At 54.9% G+C, this 19,707-nt stretch overlaps 3 protein-coding genes across 3 annotated transcripts; 2 read left to right on the top strand and 1 right to left on the bottom strand.

Annotated features, from left to right (window-relative positions):
- Positions 1–218: 218 nt before the first annotated feature.
- Positions 219–1,899, top strand: EsH8_II_001013 (RING-H2 finger protein; the record flags this gene model as incomplete). Its single annotated transcript, XM_083264311.1, has 3 exons — positions 219–434; positions 492–1,507; positions 1,572–1,899. The coding sequence occupies 3 exons, from the start codon at positions 219–221 to the stop codon at positions 1,897–1,899; spliced, it is 1,560 nt and encodes a 519-aa protein (XP_083121633.1).
- Positions 1,900–8,140: 6,241 nt separating this feature from the next.
- On the top strand, positions 8,141–9,784 carry EsH8_II_001012 (uncharacterized protein; the record flags this gene model as incomplete). Its single annotated transcript, XM_083264310.1, has 8 exons — positions 8,141–8,264; positions 8,325–8,378; positions 8,440–8,612; positions 8,669–8,778; positions 8,839–8,966; positions 9,019–9,127; positions 9,180–9,250; positions 9,306–9,784. 8 exons carry the CDS (start codon positions 8,141–8,143, stop codon positions 9,782–9,784), a joined length of 1,248 nt encoding a protein of 415 aa, XP_083121632.1.
- Positions 9,785–15,564: 5,780 nt separating this feature from the next.
- Positions 15,565–16,728, bottom strand: EsH8_II_001011 (glycosyl hydrolase catalytic core-domain-containing protein; the record flags this gene model as incomplete). The annotated part of the gene is made up of 1 exon (XM_083264309.1): positions 15,565–16,728. One exon carries the CDS (start codon positions 16,726–16,728, stop codon positions 15,565–15,567), a length of 1,164 nt encoding a protein of 387 aa, XP_083121631.1.
- Between the last annotated feature and the right edge of the window lie 2,979 nt (positions 16,729–19,707).

The following is a 19,707-nucleotide window of genomic DNA, read 5'->3' as shown; positions in this document are numbered from 1 at the left end:
TGCCCTGCACCGCATTGCACTGCACTGCATGCCCTTTTACGCCGCGCTTCCTGCATCGTCGTCCCTTTAGTTCCCACTTTTCCACCTCCGACGTCTGTCACCGGCAAATCCTCATACTTCACTCCTGTCATCTGAAATCTCCATCTTTCCCCTCCGTTCCGCAGAAAGCGACGTCGACCGTCGTGCGAACGCGAGAAGAGGACACGACAGAGCACAAGATGGCGTCGTCGCTACTACGGATCCTGGCCTGCGCCGCTGCTGCCGTCATGGCGCAAGCCGCCACCATCACCGCCGAGAACGAAATCCCGACATGGGGCGAGAAGTCGGCCATGCAGATGGCACTGACTACGGCCGGTGGTACTGTTCCGCTGACGTTCATCGTCATGCCGTCGACTGAGAGCCTGGGCCTAAACCAATCCGAGGTTGCCCGCGGTGTACGATTGCAATCATACCGCCTAGACAGACAAACAGCTTTGCTAACAGTGCTACAGTCAATCCGAATCGAGGGAACCATGGTTGCCGCCTCCTCCTCGAATTACAACTCGATCAACCAGGCCACACAAGTCGCATATTTATCCTGCGACACCTCCGATGGCGGCGGTTTTATCAACCCCAACATGATGTTGGGCACTCTGATGGAAAACAGGCCCAAGGCGATTGTTCTGTACAGCACCGTCGGGAACTGGTGCATGCTTTCCGGCTCGGACCTCACCTACTACTCCATATTTACCATGGCAGATGCCGGAGACGCCCAGCAGGCTCTTCGCATTCTTAACGGCACGAATGAGGTGGACGTGATCAAGGTTGCCATCACCGGGAACGCTACAAGCAACGGTGCGGATGGGGGGACCGGCGGGAGTGGCAATAACTCTGCCGTCGCTATGAGCATTTTGTACAGCATAACGGGTTTGATCACGCTGCTCTTTTTGATCATCATCATCACAGGTGCCGTCAGGGCGCACAGATACCCAGAGCGATATGGTCCAAGAAGCGGTTTCAATGGTCGTCCTCGGCAGAGCCGTGCGAAGGGCCTTGCTCGTGCTGTTCTAGATACCCTGCCCATCGTCAAGTTCGGTGAACGGCAGGAGGCAAAGCCGGACCCCAACATCGAGTTGGAGAGCGCATCAAACGTGCCTACAAATGAAAGGGGCGTTGAAAGTCGGAATGAAGACAGGCAGCATGATGCTGTCTCTGTAAACACTACGAACGTCGAGACGACGGCGGCGACAGCGGGAGCCCCTGCGGCGACTGGCACCGTGGTAGCCACTGCCACTGGTGCCGTTGCTGCTACTGCTGTCGCCACTACTGGTGCTGCTGCAACTGTCGATACGGCTGCTTCCGATACCAACAAAACGGGCGGGCAGGAGGACGAGCATCTCGGCTGCACTATCTGCACGGAGGACTTCAATGTCGGTGAAGATGTGCGCGTGCTGCCCTGCAACCACAAATTCCATCCCAATTGCGTTGACCCCTGGCTGGTCAACGTCTCGGGCACATGCCCATTATGGTGAGTTGTTTACAACAGTTCTCTGAATGAGGCATTTGAGGATCTTGCTAACAACTCTTGTCAGTCGCCTCGATCTTCGTCCTCAGGGTGAGGTCGAAAACCCCAGCGAGGAGCTTCCGCCACCGCTTGAATTAGATGGCCACGAGAGCGATGGATCGTCGACCGCGCAGAGACGCAGGACTCGACTTTTCGACCTCAACAGGCTGAGGCAAGCGTCGGCGGAGGAGCGAATCCAGGTCCTCCGACAATATCGGACGCAGAACCAAGGCCAGGGCGCACCAGCGGGGTCGGCCGACGTTGAACGTGACGACAGGAACGAAAGGAGCCGCAGGGCGAGGTTGGCCGATAAGCTGCGCGACAAGTTCCGGATTCGAACAGGACCTCAGTCCTGAGCCGGCCCAGGACCGGACTGAATGACGTATTGAGAAACATGAGCGACGGATGAGATCTGTCACGCTCGGGAGAATGAACGGGACGAAAGGGGAACGACCAAGACAGCATATGGACATGCATTGATGATCTCGGGATCTTGGGCGGCATAGGCGTGATGGTGGGCCAGGGCCCCTTCTTCACTTCACGGATAGACGTTGGCGTTATGGGAACAAAACCACATCGGACCGGACACATCGGACAGCATTGCACGGCGTTAGGCGGGTATGGAAGCATGGTGGATTTGTTTTACTGGCGGGCCCTTGGAGCTTTCGGCCGTAGGCGACGGCGACGGCGACTGTATCTTTGGGTGGGACTTGTTGAATGAAGCACCCTTGGCATTGATTGGCCTTGGGGGCAGAACGGGCAAGAATAGGCTACGCCAGGGCCTTTGATCGGCAGCAAACAGAGGCCAATATGTATTGGGGCCATCAACCCACATCACCCACGAACTGATCCACGAACACAAATATATCAACTTCAGGAGGGGACGGTGGGGGGAGGGGGCAATACATAGCATAGATACACAGTTGAAATGATGATTTGCGTTACCTGACTCGACTAGCGGCAATGATTTCAATTCCAACCGGCCGGCTCGATGTTAGGGTCGGCGGGCTGACAAGACTATCGAGAGAAGGAAGAGGGAGAAAAAGCACTGCCGCGAACGACGGACGGACGCCGTGATGTGGCTTGGGCGAAGGGGTTTAGCGCCGGTCAAATTCACCAATATGGGTGACTAATTCGAGCAGCGGAGCTGGGGCTCGGGGCACACGGGGGGGGCATGGCTCCCTTGGCACATTTGGCCTGCCGAGTACGGTAATGACAGTTGGCTGACGGACACGCGGAGGGGCGGGAGCACTGCCTAGCGGGCTGATAGTCAGGGGAGGAGGGCAAGTGGCAGCTGGATATCTGGGACGGCGTAGTGAACGGAGCGGCCTTTGGTGCGCCGACGGCTTCATCTTGGATCAAGGTTTGCCCTAGCCAGCTAGGAGACCGCAAGCGTCGATCTAGAGGGAGAGGAGGCATCGATGGTGTTGGGTTTTGGGAGTTGTTGTCGTATGTGGGCTCGGTAATTTCTGCTTGGGTTATGTAGGCAGGACTTGCCGTTGTGCAGGGAGCCTGGCGTAATCGTGCAATACGTGGGGAGTCACAGCTGGGGAGGGGTTCTGATATTGCATGGAGCAACGTCTACGGCGTCTATGTGATGGTGGTTGCTGTCCCAAGGAAAGCGGATACTCTCCTTCACACCTCCACGTTGACATTTTTCCTGATGAAGAAACAGGGTATTGCCAGATGATGAAAAGTGCTGGGGCTTTGAGGTGCTCGCCGGCTGTGTTAAATACTATTTTACAATGTCCGAGAATGGCTCTTTTTGCCCACATTACAGAATAGGTTTTGATGATCGGAAAGTGTTTTCCAAAGAGCGAGATTCCGGGCAGCTCTCTTATTAGCCTATTCCGTCTCAGCTTGACCGCCGAGATGCGCTAGGTAGCAAAAACGTGTGACCTTGACTTTGAAGAAGAACGAACAAAAAAAAACAAGGCTGAGAGCGTCCAGCTTGGCGGCGCAGGTCGGTACGGGTTTGGATTCCAGGACCGAACCTTGCCGCCGTTTGCTCTCCGCTGCAGAATCGGTTGCGGACCGATGTAGAAGGGCGAGGATCCTACGGCTCTTTTGGGAAGGGTTAAAGGTAATAAATCTGTCAGACGACGCGGGAACTAAGGAATCATGTCTCGGAGGGTTCTGAGCAGGAATGGTCGGGTCCTTTCCCTTGGTTCGCCATTCCACACATTCGAAGTTGGCGGGGAACATCGCCAGGTTTGTCCTATAGAACTACACTGAATTGAGACGAGTCCCAGGCTCGACATTCCCTGTCCTGTTTGGCCGGTTCAAGGTACAAACCGCTCCCGGCCCCGGATTCCAAGTCAGACGAAACTGGAGGAGGTGCAACAAAACCCGGGTGTATTCCTTTTGATGGGCGAGCGAGAGAGACGGAGGCCGTTGTAAAGGCTAAAAGAAAACAGACATCTATGGCACCGAAGTATCAGCAGGAAGAAAAAAAAGGGGGGGTGGGGGGATGAGATGAGGGACGCGAAAATCTTCTCGGACCGATGATCTTGATGCTCAAAGAAGGATTTGCCGACTGAGATGGAGATGATGGGGCGTACGGGAAAGGGAGATTTGAAAGGGCCTTGGTAGGCGCGGTACGTAATCGAGTAAAACGCACACGAGCTGAGGACTCCGCAGGCTAGCGATGAAGACGGCCTGGCGACTGGTGCAGTGTAGTGTGCAAGTGTAGGTAGACATCGTGAAATATCACTGGCCCCCGCGCAACCGATGTCGTCGATCAGGCAGGTAGGGGACCCCTACTTTTTGCGCTTTCTCCGGGGAATATTGCACGGGCCTTTTGTACGTACCCTCTGCGCCGAGCTAGGAAATCTCTGGGGCAAGGGGAGTGAGGGACACGGGGTCTTATCTGTCTGATTCGGCAGAGTAGGTGCTCCCGGACCTCGAGCGGGGGCGGATGCATCCTGTGTATGCCCGTCGGGCCACAGCCATTGGGCAAGTACATGGAGGCTAGTGTGCCTTTACCAGGTGGGTCTCGGGTGCCCGGCTGGGGGGAAAACAGCTTACATCATTGGTTGAGAGACGCAAGGGCGGGAATTGTCCAATGGCAGGTGCCATTTTATTGTCTTTGTCTTTGACTGCTTTTGTCATCCTTGAATTCTTTGCTTCTTCGGCGCTCATGTCAACTGCTTGTCTCTTCCTGATACCTTGGACTCGGAACATGGCGTTTTTGCCAAACATCTTGTTCTTCGTCTTCTTCTTCTTCCTTCCTTCCCTCTCCCTCCTAGCGTGCTCTGCGTCCACTTCCCGTCTGGCGCAATACTACCACACTCGCTTGGTACGTTGTGGTTTGAACAAATCGGATCGCACACGGGATTTGCGTTGCATACCACCTTTGAACCCTCGTCTTCCGCCTTCCGCGCATGAATGGCTTGCATGTAAAATACGACCCTCCCCTTAGGCATTCATGTAGGGGGGAGGGTTCGACAGAGCCCTGTTTTCCCACGCGCAACACGTGCCACACACGCCTTGAAGTCTGCTCAGGGCGGATTCTGATGCCCGATGTACAGTACCGCCTGTCGCGTTTCGACGTGGGGCAGGGTTCCTGAGACCCGAAGAAGAAGGACGACGGGGCGGTCGAGGCGAAATGGCAATAAAAATGCGCATGTCAGCGTCGATATCAGTGCCGGGTTGCGCGAGTGTAATGCGACTAACGATGATCGACTGGCAGCCACATCTTAGCCACTGGACCGAGACTTGGCTGCACCAGACTCTTGACTCAACCTTGCTTTTACGGGAAGCCTTTGCACAGCAGCTCACACAGCACGGAAAGTCTCACTGTTGCGACTATGCGGCATCCGCAGCTGGACAGCTCCGGTCCGTCCATATCGCCCACCCGGGCGCTCTCTCTCTCTCTCTCCCTCTCTCCGTAGTCGCTGAGATTAGCTGCCGTCTACATTCCACTGTGACGTGACGCTCGGCCGTCAGAGCGGCAGAACCCTTGGTGCCTCCCGCATTTCGGCCAGCCCGCACCCAGAATAAGTACAATGAGTTTTTGGGATGTTTTACACGGCCGCCTCTTCTCGACATGGCGTGCTCATGTGACCACAAGCCCAAGCTGGCCGACAAAAGGGCCTCCTAACAAGGCAAAGATTCAACAATCCTTGAATCGCCATTTGTGCTTCGCCCAAAGAACACGGCACGCGCGTTACACACAGCTCAAACGGTCGACCGAACTCTACCATAATAGCTCGCAACAGAAGGATGCACGATGCCCGCTGCACGCCCGGGCTCCCCGCACCCACAGACCCGAGCAAAGAAACAGGTGCTTCACAGCGGCTTAGTCGATAGCGCATCGGGCATACCCTTTTTGGAATATGGGGATTACGGCGGGAAGGCACTGAGAGGACAAGAGCAGAGGAACCGGTGCTCGGACATGCCTTCATTGGCATTACGGTTCGGCTAGAGCGCTACCCACGTTTCCATCTCTATATTTTCTTTTTCCCACGTTGATTCCGATCAAATCTCCCCTCGTGACATGTCTGACTTGTAAAACTTTCTTCCGGCTTGCCGTCTTTCGGGTCGGTTTCTCGCTGCCAGCCCATCACTCGGCCGGCAAGTCAGCATGCCCACATCGTCATGTGGCCGAGCATCTAGAATAACCTTATGAGATCCCCAACGGACCGGATGGCGCCTAAGATATTGAAAATAAGAGACATTTCGCGCAGCGCCCACCAGGGAAACCATTGGAATTGGGGAAGCCCCCTCAAGAATGGCTGTGCTTGTCCCACCCCCTCCTCAAGGTTCTGTTTTCCCACGCAACAGGACATACAGCGCCGTCCTTCTCGTCTTCTGTTCCTTTTGCCGGACCGCGTTTTCATTTTCCTTGTTGCTCCTCTGCACGACGACGGCGAGAGACGCCGTCCAGATCTGTCATGCTTACATGGCCCCCAACGGGGTCAGGACCCAGGGGTCAAGGCGGACCGGCGCCAAAGTGCCACAAGCTAGATTACATGTGCACGCGCGCCTGCAACATGGCAGGACGTGCACCCTCAGCTTCGCGATACCGAGTACATTGCCTTGTCGGAGGCGCTCGGGGAGGTTCGAAGGAGGGCCCATGCCACAGCTAGCACCTGCAGGGCTTGCAAGTTTTGCTGTCATTGTGATGGTCTGCTAGTGCTTGCGAGCTAATCTGCGGCGAACTGGTTTGAGCAACCGGCAGATGTGGGTAACGGAAGCGTAGATGATGAATCCAGGCAAACAGTAGGTAAACCCCATGAAAGGATACGGCAAATCCCCTTTGGCACACAGATCGTTCTTAGATAAGATAAACTACGTGGATATTGGGCCAAATACCCATCCATCCGGTTTGGACGGAGCTGGTTGGTTGGAACACCAGATCGGCCGCCAGCTTGGACCCATGGTCCGTTGAGCCTTGTGCCGCGTTCAGCAACTGTAGCAGTGGTGGGTAGGCTTCCACCACCACTCACACTCGGCGAATGGCTCTTCCTGTCGCGGACTCTCTACCCATGGCGGGCAAAGTGCAGGCAAATGCAAGACCGACGCAGGGAGAGGGGAGAGTGAGAGGTACATCGCATTAGAGTTTCCCTCTCGTAACGATTTACCCCTCCACCTCGACTCAGTGATCCCCGTTCCGTCACCGTGACACGAACTAGGCGACGAAACAACCTTTTCTGCTGCTGTTTCCTCGCATTGCCTGTGTATCCAGTGCTGCGATCTTGACCTATACCGGCACCGTTTTCTCGAAGGCTAGACCCTTTGGTGTGTCTGCACTTCTCCCCAAATGTTTCTTGTCTCCGTCTAGGCGTGGTCTGTGTTGAGCCCAAGTCTGCATGTCTCACTCGCACAATCCTTCACCTCTCCCTTACTTCCAAACGACCGCAGCATCTAACTATACACACCAAAGTACGAGTACAGCACCGTTTCTTCTTCAGAATATTGTAATTTGGAAATCCTTTCCTGTGTGGCTTGCGTCAGGGGCTACAGAGTTCGAATCTACCGCTCCGTACCTACAACGGTACGCCGAGCTACGCTTTCACCTTCCATACGCCGTCACTTCTTCATGACTATTTTGTACTAGCAGTACTTGGCCAGTGGCTTTCTTTGATTCAACCGGCTGCAGCCCGACTCGGATGGATAGCGCCCACAAAAAACAAGCAGAAACGCCTTTGATCTCTTGCTAAGTGGGCTGGATCCCGGCTATTGGCCATTCAGCTAGAGCACTACGTTGAAAGCAGCCCCCAGACAGAAAGGAATAGACAGATGAGTCTATCTTTGCCCCCTGCCCCTAGCGTATCGGTCCTCTCTCCATCCTTGGAGCAGCACCGTCTTGCTGTCTGGACCTTAGCTGGCCCACCCACTCCCGTCCCTGCATGTACGCTTCGATCACCTGTGGGATGAAACTTAAAGACAGTTGCGTCCCCCCCCCTCCGACCTTGCGAGAGGAAGGAAGCTCGGATATCCAACCGTCGATCTCTTTCCTATAGCGTTTCCTGGGTTGTCTTGGTATATAGTTACCCTGGCCCCTTTGACGCTTTCCCGACCCGACATCTTCTCAACTCCGGAAAGATCGCGACCCAACATCATTTGGAGTAAAACAACACAACTCGGGACACGATGGCGCCAGCATTGTTCCTAAGGAAAGATCCCGCCGGGCTGCACGAATCAGAGCCCTTGGCGGGGACGATAATGAGTGTCATTATCTGCCTTTCTTCCATCACCATGATCTCAGCCTTCATTTGTACGTGACCACGGTCAAGATGGATCCGGGCGGAGGACCAGCAAGCTGACAAACCAACAGCCCAGAGAAGCGCAGCGATAAAACAATGGAGGATGCTACCATTCGTGGTCTGGCGTGAGTGATGACTGGGGTCTCGCAAACGGTTGTGCCGACCTATGTGCTAACAGTCAAGCAGTCGTGCTTCTCGTTTACATCGACTCATACCTCTTTGTATTCGTCACAGCGATCCTGCAATTTGCCCTCGGCGTCAACACGAATATTCAGATTTGCGACGGTGCAATCCTCTTATGTCTCGTCTGCTACCTCACAACGAAAGTTTTGATTTACCTGTTCCTGGTCGAGAAAGCAGTGCGTACTCGGGTCACTCAAGGCGATGATGAACCGTCGGGGCTAACACTTAGAAGCACATCATCAGAGGAGCGACAAAGCCACGACTCAAGTCCAAGCTTTATATTTTCAACTCGTTTGGAATGCTCGGCATCTACGGCGTCATTGCCATCCTCAATTTCATCTTGTAAGAAAGCCGGCTCTTGAGAACGCGAGCTTTGGGACGATAGCTGACACTAGTAAACAGCCGAATCACGCGAATCGACGACGGACAGTGCTACATCGGAATGCAAAGAGTGTCGATGATCCCGCTCATTTCCTTCGACGCCGTCGTGAACATATATCTCACCATCCTCTTTCTCATCCCTCTCAAGAGTAAGCCCTGCCGCCACAACAAAATGCCACAGATGAAGCTAATCCTTCGCAGGTCTTTACTCATTCAAACACTTCCCCAAAACACCTGCCAACATCCGACTGCGGACAGTCGCACTCCGCACCTTCATCGGTGCCCTGTGCACACTGGCCAGCAGCGTTGTGTAAGTTACGCAGACCTTCTAATTTAAGCTCAAGGTTTCTGACTCGCCTTAGGAACTTGACCGTGCTTATGGCTCTCAACGGTGAGCCCGGCTGGGTTTGCCTCATGTGCTGCAACAGCGATGGTATGTAGATCGACCCGCCTCATCCCTGTCCGAACATGGCTGACATCCCACCCAGTCCTCTTCTCTGTTATCGTCGTCCAATGGGTGACGTCCAGGGACAACGCCGCCACTCAGTCCTCAACAGGAGGTGCTCACTCCCGCAGCGAGCCTTTCGCCGAAGAATCCCGTCGCCCGGATGGAGCTCCCTACTCGCCGCACATCGCACCGAGCCAAAAGCACGTCATGGCCGACGTGGGCGACATCTCCCTCGACAGCTCCACTCGCTCCGACTTTGGTAACAGCGACAAGGCCTCGTCCGAGGCGGATCGTGCGAGAAAGACGCCATCGTCCGGCTCCGTGGTCGCAAACGGCGGTGTTATCGTCACAACGACAATCGAGCGTGAATCAAAGCCCGGCGCGGCCGTCTTCGAGGAGATGGAAATTGAGGACGGTTACACGGCGCCGAGCGGATCCCAAATGGGGAGCGGGCGTGACGCGGAATTCGACAGCTACATGAGGGGGTCACGAACGAAAATCACGGCCGGCAAGCGTTAATGAGTGTTTGAAAAGGGGGGCGGCAGCCTCGCTGCCTTCACTCCAGGCCGTTTAATACCCATGGGTTCCTATCTCCCCGACAGCGCGACATGCATTATTTCACCCGCACGCATACACCGGCGCGGAATAACCCTTTGGATTTTTCTTTTATTTTCTTTTCTTGATATCATACCACAATGGTCCATTGTGAAGACAGTTTTATTCCCCCGGTGTTTTCTTACGCCCACAAGGCTTACGACAAGAGGTGAATGGTGGATTTTACACATACTTCACCGGCGAAACGGCCTGGAAACTTTTAGATTGGGTAACGGAACACTGAACGGCCCACAGGTTTTGGGGATATTTGGGTGTTCTGCACATAGAGGATTGGCTTCGTGAGGAGTACGGGTTTTCTGAATGGCAGTCTCCTGGGGAAATTTTTTCCTCGTTGATGTGATGGATATATCAAGTATAGGCGGGGAACACAACGGGCATCATTTACACATCATGCGAACTATTAATCTGTTGAGCAGAATCTGGGCTGGGCACCAAAGTTATCTACAATGCATTTGGCGTATTCATCTTGACAACTTTCGACGATTCTGATCAAAACCATCCCATCCCCCTCCCTGTCTCTCTCGGCCCATGTTTGTCGTCTCGAAGTAATTTGCCGGAGAAGGAGCGCAAGAGCCAGGTCGAGACGGCGCCACGCAACTTTGAACAGTCACCAAGATAACTTTTGTTAGACCCTCCACCGCTCGGCACCTCTGCTCTAGCGAAAGATTTTGACTCTGGCGGTATGCTCTCATGGGCAGTAAGCTGTGTGTATGTGTGTCTTGGGTACACGCAGTTGAGAAACACGCCTTGTCTTCTGTGCCACATGCAGCGCGAAAAGTTTACAAGACACAATTCCAAGGTGCGAGCCGGCGGTCAAGGAATGTCGCCGTCCCATACTCTCTTCCACGTCCATTCTTCTTGTGTCTTGCCCTGTTTTCTCACTCCATTCCACAGCAGCGGATGGCGCCTTGGACAGAGGGTCAGAGAGTTTGAAACTGCGACCTGGAATGTATACAAACACTCTCCCCGAGGGACGGATGTTCTCTATCGCGTGTTTGATGGCATCGTCACGTGGGTTACTTTTTCTCTCGGGTGCACCCGTCGCTCTTCTCCTCATTGACACGTTTCAGGGTCGATAATCGAGGGCCCATAGCTCCCTTCAGTCGAGAGACTCGGGCGGGCCCTGCTCGAGCTCTTCGAGGCTGACATGCACGCACGCGCGCGCTACGTACGCCTTTCGCCGCATATCTCACGGCATAGAAACTGCCTCCCCTTCATCGCCGTCATGGATCACGGCTTCTACCATTTCTATTTTTTTTTATTTTTTTTAATATTTTTTGCTCCCAGATATTCATTTCTCTCTCTTTTGAAATCTCGTCCTTACCCTCCCCCATTCCAAGTCATGTAGTTACATCCACGAAGGGCCGGGAAGCCCTGTCGGTTCCCCGCCTTGGCTCTCCCGCGCGGCCCCTCCTCCGACGCGGAAGAGTCCCACACAGTGGGGCTCTCCCGAGCACCATTGGGGAAGGGTCCACCGTCCACCGTGAGGAGGCATCACCCATGAATGGGACAAGATGGAGATGCTCAGAGTGTGTGAGAGAGCGACTTCGGGCCAAAGAGTCTCGATTGTTGGGCTTTTGACTCCGGAAACATGTGTGACACCATTCGATGTAATTCCGGTCACTGCCCTGCCCTCACCGCCCCCAAGTTGTTGTACTCGACGCACCCGCGCAAAGAAGCGCCGCCCGGCTCCCGCGGTTCGTACAGGGAAGGGTTGGCCATGATTTAAACTTGTGCTACGCCCCCCACCATCGGGATTTGAATGCCGTTGCATGGCATAAGGTGGTATTGTGCAGGAAGCACGGCCCCTGCCTTCTCTCCGCGTGTGGTGCGCTTGTGCCCGGAAGGTTTGGTGGGTTTGCACGGCATCAGAGAGGATGGGACGTCGAGTTTATGTGTGGACTGGGTGGGCCTTTTGACGCTTTGGAAAAAAACGATGGAGGGCGGCACACTGGCATCGGGCGTTCAGAGTGTCCGTGCAAACACACTTGCTGTTTCCTTCGTCTGTCCTGCCCTGCCCTGCCCGCCTTGCTTGTCCTGTAACTCTCACTAGCCCACGTTGTTGCCGGCACGGTTCGGCAGCACCCCCCCTTTGCTCTTTTGCGTACCGAGGCGGTTGCAGCAAGAGGAAATAGGGTTTGTCTATGACCTCCCCTGGTCTAGCGTCACGAAGACGAACACGATGCACGCGAAATCTGCTCTTGGGCCGCTGGCCGTTGGGACCGCTCAAAGTGATCTGAACCTTATGATAGGGGAACGATTCTAGCTGGAACTGAGATTTGACGCCCGAGAAGGCAGATAAAGAACAGATAATTGATGTCCGATATGGCGTGGCGGGAAGTGAGTGTGGGGAGGCATGGATCAATACCGGGAAGACGACCTTCGTTGGCTGGGGTAGGCAATGTGTATCGCGTGATGTTTTGCATGGGCTGCATCACGAAAACCCAAACCAAAAAGGGCAAGTCAATGGAACACGGCGTGGAAGGTTCTTGTCTGGTCTACTGAGAGGGTATAATGGAAGTAGGGCAAATTGGATTAAAGGGGAGGGCGAAACAAGTACAAGATTGCAGATTTCACTACCGTAAAAGTCAGATCAAGCGGGCTAGCACAACCTACGTGGATACATGCTTTGCTAGATCATCACTTGTACACTTGCATACAACCACTTAGACAGCGCCATGGCCAGGGTGGCAGGTTGATGGTTTGCTAGCCAGAGTAAGAGGGGGGCTAAAACATAAGCTCTACCTCTCTCTCTCGTTGAGTGTGGTAACCTATGTGGGAAAGGCGCTCCAGTACACCCTCCTAGACCATGTGTGGAAGAAGTATAATATAGATTTGACTTGAGGGGGTTGCAGTGGCGACTAGATCACTTCGGAACTGAGGTGTCCGGGCTGTAGCAGACGTCAGGTCAGCCTACTATGACATCTTCAAGCAACCCTTCCACGCGCCTTCTCCTCATCCCAAGGAAGTTCCCCACCACCCTTGGCCTTGATCAGCTCCTGTGTTGCTGCAAAAGACGAAACTGTATTTCATTCTTGTGCGCCTACGTTGTCACGTTGTCAACTCCGTGTCTTGCTTGCTTGCTACTGTCTCTCCCTTCGTTCCCACATGGCATTCTCGAAACATACCAGGTTCATCTATGGCCTGGTTTTTCCTTGTCGGAATTTCAGGGAGCAGACCCCGTCCCGCCTGCCCTACCATGGCAAACCTACATCACGGAGTGGACCGCGGGTACCCAAGCTGCGGATCGGTTCGGGCCAAGTCCAAGGTACTCCGCACCAGTTTAACCCGCAAACTTAAACTTCGGCCCTTCGACGGGATGTGCTTCTACAAGCACACACCCGTGCCTGTCTCCTTGACTACAAGAGAACCAAAGGAAACGTCAGAGATACCGGTCTTCGTGCTACCTTACGCACCCCTCTCGAGTCAGCCATGGATGAATCCTTCCTAAGCTTCCCTGACCCTTCTCCAGCCTCCCGTTCTCCTACCGTCCCTTCGAAATCCACGCCTCAACAACAACCCCATTCCCAGCCCGACTGCCACAATTGCTTCCCAGTAGTCCCGCCCCCTCGAGTCCTCGTCTTTTCGGCCAATGTTGACATCAAAGGCATGATTTTGCTTCTTGGTCTATGTTCCATCCGCTGATTGGGTCGGGTCTCGTCTCCGGGAGTTCAAGCTATGGCACTGGTTCGAACACAGTTCTAACCCCTGAGCTTAAGTGGAGGAGGTGGCGGTGTGTTGCTCGCTTCCAACAGTGCCTACTCTTGCAGTCACCAACCCTCTTTGAATGGGTCTCGTGACATAATATCGCCTGTTGCTCCATCACATGCCCGTTCGTTAACCCTCACTTGGCATGTTGTCGTGACTCGAAATGCTAATGTATCGATGCCGCCCACTTATAAGTATCTCCTGCGAAAAGTCGCCTCCACCTTTTTTTTATATGCGCACACTCTCACCATCTTTGCTTCTCTCTCACACACACGCTCGTATACCGGTACTTTTGTGCCAGCTTAAACACATCCTCCACGAAAATCGGCGAACTCTACCTCCCATGGCCTGTGGCAGTTCGCCGGCGCCGAGAGTCGCCGAGTTGACGGTGTGAAAGTGATGAAGAGATGAGAGAAGGGCTAATTTCCCCCGTGATCGTGATCGTGGCGAATTATACTTACCGTCCAAGCACCACTTGCAAAGGGCCAATGTACTCTGCGTGAGATGACGGTTCTCGTCCCATTCTTCCATTTCATGTCAACCCACCCCCCTCCCTCCCTCCACCATCACCGTTTTCCCGGCGCAGATACTACCTCTTGGCGAAGCTGTCTCCGTTGCATCGTAGGACGTTGACCACGTGTACACTCGGAGAGGGGGCGGTGTGCCACATGCAGAGCTATCTCATCTCGCTCTCCAGCCAAACCCAAAATACTCACCACCATCGCAGCTGCCATACCTGCGTGCCATCATAGCCGCAAGGTATTGGGAAGGCGAGGTTCAGAGCCGTCTTCTTCGTTGCGTCTTTCCCAAGGGAAAAGAAAAGAAACTACCTTGCCAAAGAACTCTTCCAACACCAGCCATAAAGGAAATACTTCCTTCATCTTGTGGATATACGTATAGTAACAAGACAATGATACAATGCAAAGCACCCGTCCTTGTCCAACATGGGCCATTCCAGCTTCTCCCGCCTCTCCTGCGACCAAAAAGCCTGCAAACAACAGCGTCGCCAAAGAACAAACCTCCCTCTCAAGGGAAATGGCTCCTTGGACACGACATCAGATCACATCACGGGTGTACCCCCAAACTCAATGTGCTAGCAACAATTCATGGGAAGCTTCATTATTCTGTGCATAGAAGACCCGACAACCGCAGGCACGAAAAGGAAACCATGTTCATAAAATAATATAAAAAGAGAGTGGCTCCAATGCGGCCTGATCGGCGCACGGTAGGGCTCATGACGTCCGGCGGAAGCTTAAAATCCCGTCCCAGCGTGCGAGATGGCTGCCGCTCTTGGCGAGAATTCGGAGGCACGATGGGAACGGGCGACGACTCAGACGTACGGGCCCTGTGTCTCGGCAACGTCGTCCCGTTTTCCTCACCATTAAGCACAGGCCGGGTCACCTCACTCTTCCGTCTCCGGAGCGACCGTTTAGCCCAAGCAACCGCAGCACACGATTAAACTTCTTGAGTACGTCACGGAAGGGGATTCTTGGGGCTAATGCCACGGTCGCTTCACAATCCTTCAGAGGCATTGCACACATCATGTAGGCACAAAGGACAAGATATGCAGCAGGGGTGTGATGTAAAACTTGGCTTTGCTAGCCTGGTATTCCATATGTTCGTAGCTCGTGAGTCTATCCTTTTGGTCCTCGTCGGATCCTAGAGCCCATTTTTCCCCTTTTCTAGAAAAAAGTCCACAAACACCTGTTATCGGGTATTCCCCGTGAGCCAAACCCGGCCCAAAAATCATCCAGTGGGAAACGTATTCAGCGAGTGACTACCCCTGAATGTGAAAAAGCGAGAGTTCAGAATAGGAAAAGTAACTGTATGTACAGCATGAGAAGAAAACGAGGAGAGCGGTTGCCCGCTTCCAAAGACTTGTGTCCACCTTGAACCGCAACGACCGAAAAGCTCGCTCGCTCGAAATGCTCGCGTGCGAAACAGAATCGAAGAAATCAACCGCGCTGCTCAGCAGCTTAGGCGGAGGCGTAAACCTGGCCAAGAGCGCTGAGGCTGGAGCCGGAGTTGAGGACGCCGTCGCTGGCCATGAAGTAGGAGTAGCGGTCGAGGTACGAGATGCTGTCCAGCTTGGGGATGTTGGTCTGGACGAAGCTGGAGATCTGGTCGGTGGTGCCGAAGGGAGCGAACTCGGTCAGCCAGACGGGCTTGCCGCCGCAGATCTCGTTAACCGACTTGATGTGGTCGAAGAGGGTCTGGGCAGCGTCCGAGGGAGAGTACCAGTGGGTGACGCAGAAGTCGTAAGAGCAGCCGGCAGTGTCGCAAGCAGAGACCCAAGACTTGAGCCAGTCGAGACCCTCGCCGGCGATGTTGCTGTTGGTGATGGCGGGGGCACCAATCTTGACCTTTCCGGCGTAGGGGTTGACCCACTTGACGTGAGCGGCAGCGGCAGAAGCGGCGTCGAGGTTGCACTGGGAAGCATTGTCACATTCGTTGAAGCTGAGGATGTGAGTAGAGCCCTTTGCGATGGAGGCGTCGGCGTTCGCCTGCCAGCGGCTGGTGTGGGTGTCGATGGGTCCCCAGAGCATGGGCACGTAGTTGATGCCGGATTCGGTCAAACCATTGTCGCTAGAGTCCCAGTTGTAGGCCCAGGAGCATTCCTTGCAGCTGCCGGTGAAGAAGGGGGCGACCTTGGTGGCGTCGTTGTAAGCAATACCGCGCTTGCCACCGGTGGAAGTGCTGGCGGCGGTGGAAGTTGCGGCCTTGGAAGAGGTGGTCGTCGACGAAGCGGCGGCGACGACAGCCTCGACAGAGACGGCCTGCTCGACGACGGGGGCCTGGGAGGAGGCAACGGGGGCGGCCGAGGTGAGCAGAGTGGTGGTCGGGGCGACGTAAACCGGGGTGGAGGTGGAGGTAGGGACCACGACGACGGAAGTGGAAGTGGTGGTCGAGGGGGTGTACTGAGCCTTAGGGACCCCGGCCTTGGTCTTGGTCGTGGTGGCGGAGGTGGAGGTGCTGGTGGGAATAGCTTCTCCCTCGACGTAGGTCACGGTAACCCAGTGGGTGACGATGTCGACCTTGTAGGCACGCTCATCGTGGCCATGGCGATGAGCGTTGAAGCCCAAGGCCTGCTCGGCAAGAGCGAGCGAGGCGACGACAGAAAGAGCCTTCTTGGCGAACATGTTGAAGGCTGTCGATGATACGAGGGTGTTGTTCTTGAGGGGGTATGCAGCTGGGGGCTATCGAGGAAGGTGGTGTGCTTGTTTATAAAGAAGCTGTTGACTGTGTCTTTCCCGAAGAGAGTGATATGCGTAATGCCGGCCGCTTAGAATGAGGGTACGTGTGCTGGATGAACACGGAAGGAGTGCGTTTTTAGTGCTGGGGTTCGGTCTATCAAAGACACGAAAAGGAAAGTGATGGCGGCTGTTGTTGGTGAGTTGGATGAACAACAAACTGCGTGTAAGCTAGGTCGAAGCTGGCGACCGTTGGTGGAAGGAATGTGTTGATGGCTGATGAAGGGAAGGACAAGCCGGTTGATGGGATGAAGGGGAAACAAGCAGAGAGTTGTGGGGGGGAAAGGCAGTTTAAAAGCAGAAGTGACTGGGTCCCGGGGGGGAAACAAAAGGTAAGGTAGGGACGCAGAACGAAACGTGGTTACGTGGGAAGGTGAGGTCGACCGGCAGGAAGGAGCGAGCGAGCGAACGATCGCTTGTGGGCAAATGCGGGAGCAGGTGCGGACCAAGGATCCCGATGGGGTCTGGGCTGCAGACCAACGGGGCTGATTTGCGATTCACCACGAGGATAGAGGCGACCCCTTCCTCCGTACCTGCCTATCCGCGCACACTAGGAGAAGCAGGGGCGGGCGGGCCGGACGTGTCGCGCTTTTCCGGGAAAGGAAGTGGTGCGGAAGGGGTTGCTCCTGCCAGTTGCAAAGCACAACCCTGGGATACACACAATGGCAGGTGGGGCGTCCGTTAGTGTACCTCTGCCTTGGTTGCTTGGTTGCTTGGCTCCATGTTGGCCGCCGTCGCTGTCGTGGCCGCTGGAAGGTCGACGGGCGTACGTAGTCGTCCACCGGTAGCGACACGACACCACGAACACTGTTGACCGGTGGCTGCCCGGTTGGAGTGGAACTGATGCGCCCCTCTTGGCAGTTCATCAGAGCTTTTCTTCGTCCGATTTCTTGTTCAGATTTTTCTTTGTTTTTTTTTTCGGGGTGATCGGCGCCTCACTGGCCATGCTTTTTCCTCCTCTGCCGATCCTGGTTGTTTTTTTTGTGGCCCCCCTGGAGGTCTGGACACTCCTGGACTGACTCTCTGGCAAGCGCTCAGTGGGTCGGGGCAGACGGGAGACGCACTCGATGCAACTGGGATGGTGTGCTGGCGTTACGACCCGATGACAGATGATTACCCAGGGCTTCCTCGACTGCTCGACCTCGATCCCCCTCCCAGGAATGCTGCCCAGAGCGGAGAAGCCACAAACTTACCGCAGCAAGTGAGTCGCAGGACACAATAGCGACATCCACAGTGACATAATACGCTTCAGTCGCAGCCAAAGCAGCCAAGGGCGCTGGGTAAACGGCAGGTTTCGCTATTCCATCCATGCACTTGTCTCTATTGCATGTTCTCTAAAGTCTTGGCTCCACAGGCCCTCCAGTCATGAAGCAGCACTGGCAATTACCGATCAATAGCTGGCAGACTGGTGCCAAACGAGGGAGAAACAGATAGTCCAAAGTTGGGCTGTTTGAAGTTGTCGCCCACCCACACCTCAGCAACAACTAGCGCTCGTTTGTCTTGCGCTTTGCACCTCTCTTACCCTGCTTCCATTTGCCAGCAACCCGGGCAGCAGGAGCCAAGAAGAGGGGAAGGGAACTGGACGGCGAATGGAGCAAGAAGCGCTATTTTCGCGGCCCCTGGCTCATGCAGGTACGGGGGGCAAAATGCTGCAGGAACCGGCACCACGGCGCATCCTTGGAAACACCGGGCGCCAAGGATGCGTCGCTGAGTACGACCGCGAGATGTATCTTTCGCCCGTATCCCCAGCCAAAAGATACCGCGGTTGCACCTGCATTGCAAGTCCCTGAATCAACTTGTTTCTGCTTATCCCCTCACCACAACCGCCGGCCCCCCTTTCGCCCCATCCAATCCAGTCAGCGACGGCAAGACGTCGATGCACGCACCGGCTGGCTAAAAGCACAGGTGGCAGCCGGTGGATGGTACTCCAGGCATGCAAGTCTGCTGGAAACAGTAGGAACGACTGGCGTGATGCAGGTCAGCATCATGAGGAATTAGGCTCTTGGCTGCCTGTTCCCGTCCTTCAACCGTTGAGTTCTGGCTCAAAATTCCAGTTGCAACTTGAGCCTTGAGGTGAGCCTTGACCTGCTCTGCTGGGAGTGTTGAGTCTTGGCCGCATGTGAAGAGCCTGCCAGCAACTTGGGTCGCTGCCTCCACCGAAGCATCTTACACTAGTTGTGCTGTCGATGACAACTGTTGCAGAAAAATCCCTCTTTTCGCCTCCAATGAAGAAAAGCCACTGCTCAACACTCGTCACCACTGCCTTGGACCCTGCTCCCCTCCTCCTCGTCAATGATGATTGCTGTACGCAATCACCAGGGAGACGCCCCAGAGCTGTCGTTGCTGACCGGAGGCAGACTGGCGCCGGACATTACCGTTCACAGGCTCCCTCTCCTCGTCTTCCCTTACGCGGCCCTGAGCGAAGCCTCACGGCCAACGAGTCAATTTCCCTGGGGCCTTGGTGAGCACAATGGGCGGAACCACCCTCGCCCTCAATAACTGACGAGACCAAGCAGTCTCAGCTGGCAATGGCCCCGGGGTTGGCAGGGCCCGCCCTACTATGGGTTTTCGTAACTGTCCCGCACGCAGCATCAGACGAACAAAGGATGACTGACAACAGCCGACCTTGGGATGGCAGCCCCGCGCTTGGGACAGCTTGAAAACTGGCACCATTGTCATGAGGAATGGGGACCAATGCGAGGCCAATAAGGCCCGCCCTTCAGACCCGTTTCACCACCTTGGGTTGGGTCCAGGTTCTCATCGCCTCTTCCCTTTGCACCTACCTCCTTTGCGATTAGCTGATTACGTGGAGCCAGATGGATCGCCAGAAAAATGGGTCAAAGGCCAGAGTCCAGCCCGCCCAGAGCA

The sequence above is a fragment of the Colletotrichum jinshuiense genome, chromosome 2, assembly GCF_051148585.1.
Source record: "Colletotrichum jinshuiense chromosome 2, complete sequence".
NCBI classification, from domain to species: Eukaryota; Fungi; Ascomycota; class Sordariomycetes; order Glomerellales; family Glomerellaceae; genus Colletotrichum; species Colletotrichum jinshuiense.
Note: the sequence above shows the minus strand (reverse complement) of the source record. Positions and strands in the feature narration are given on the sequence as shown.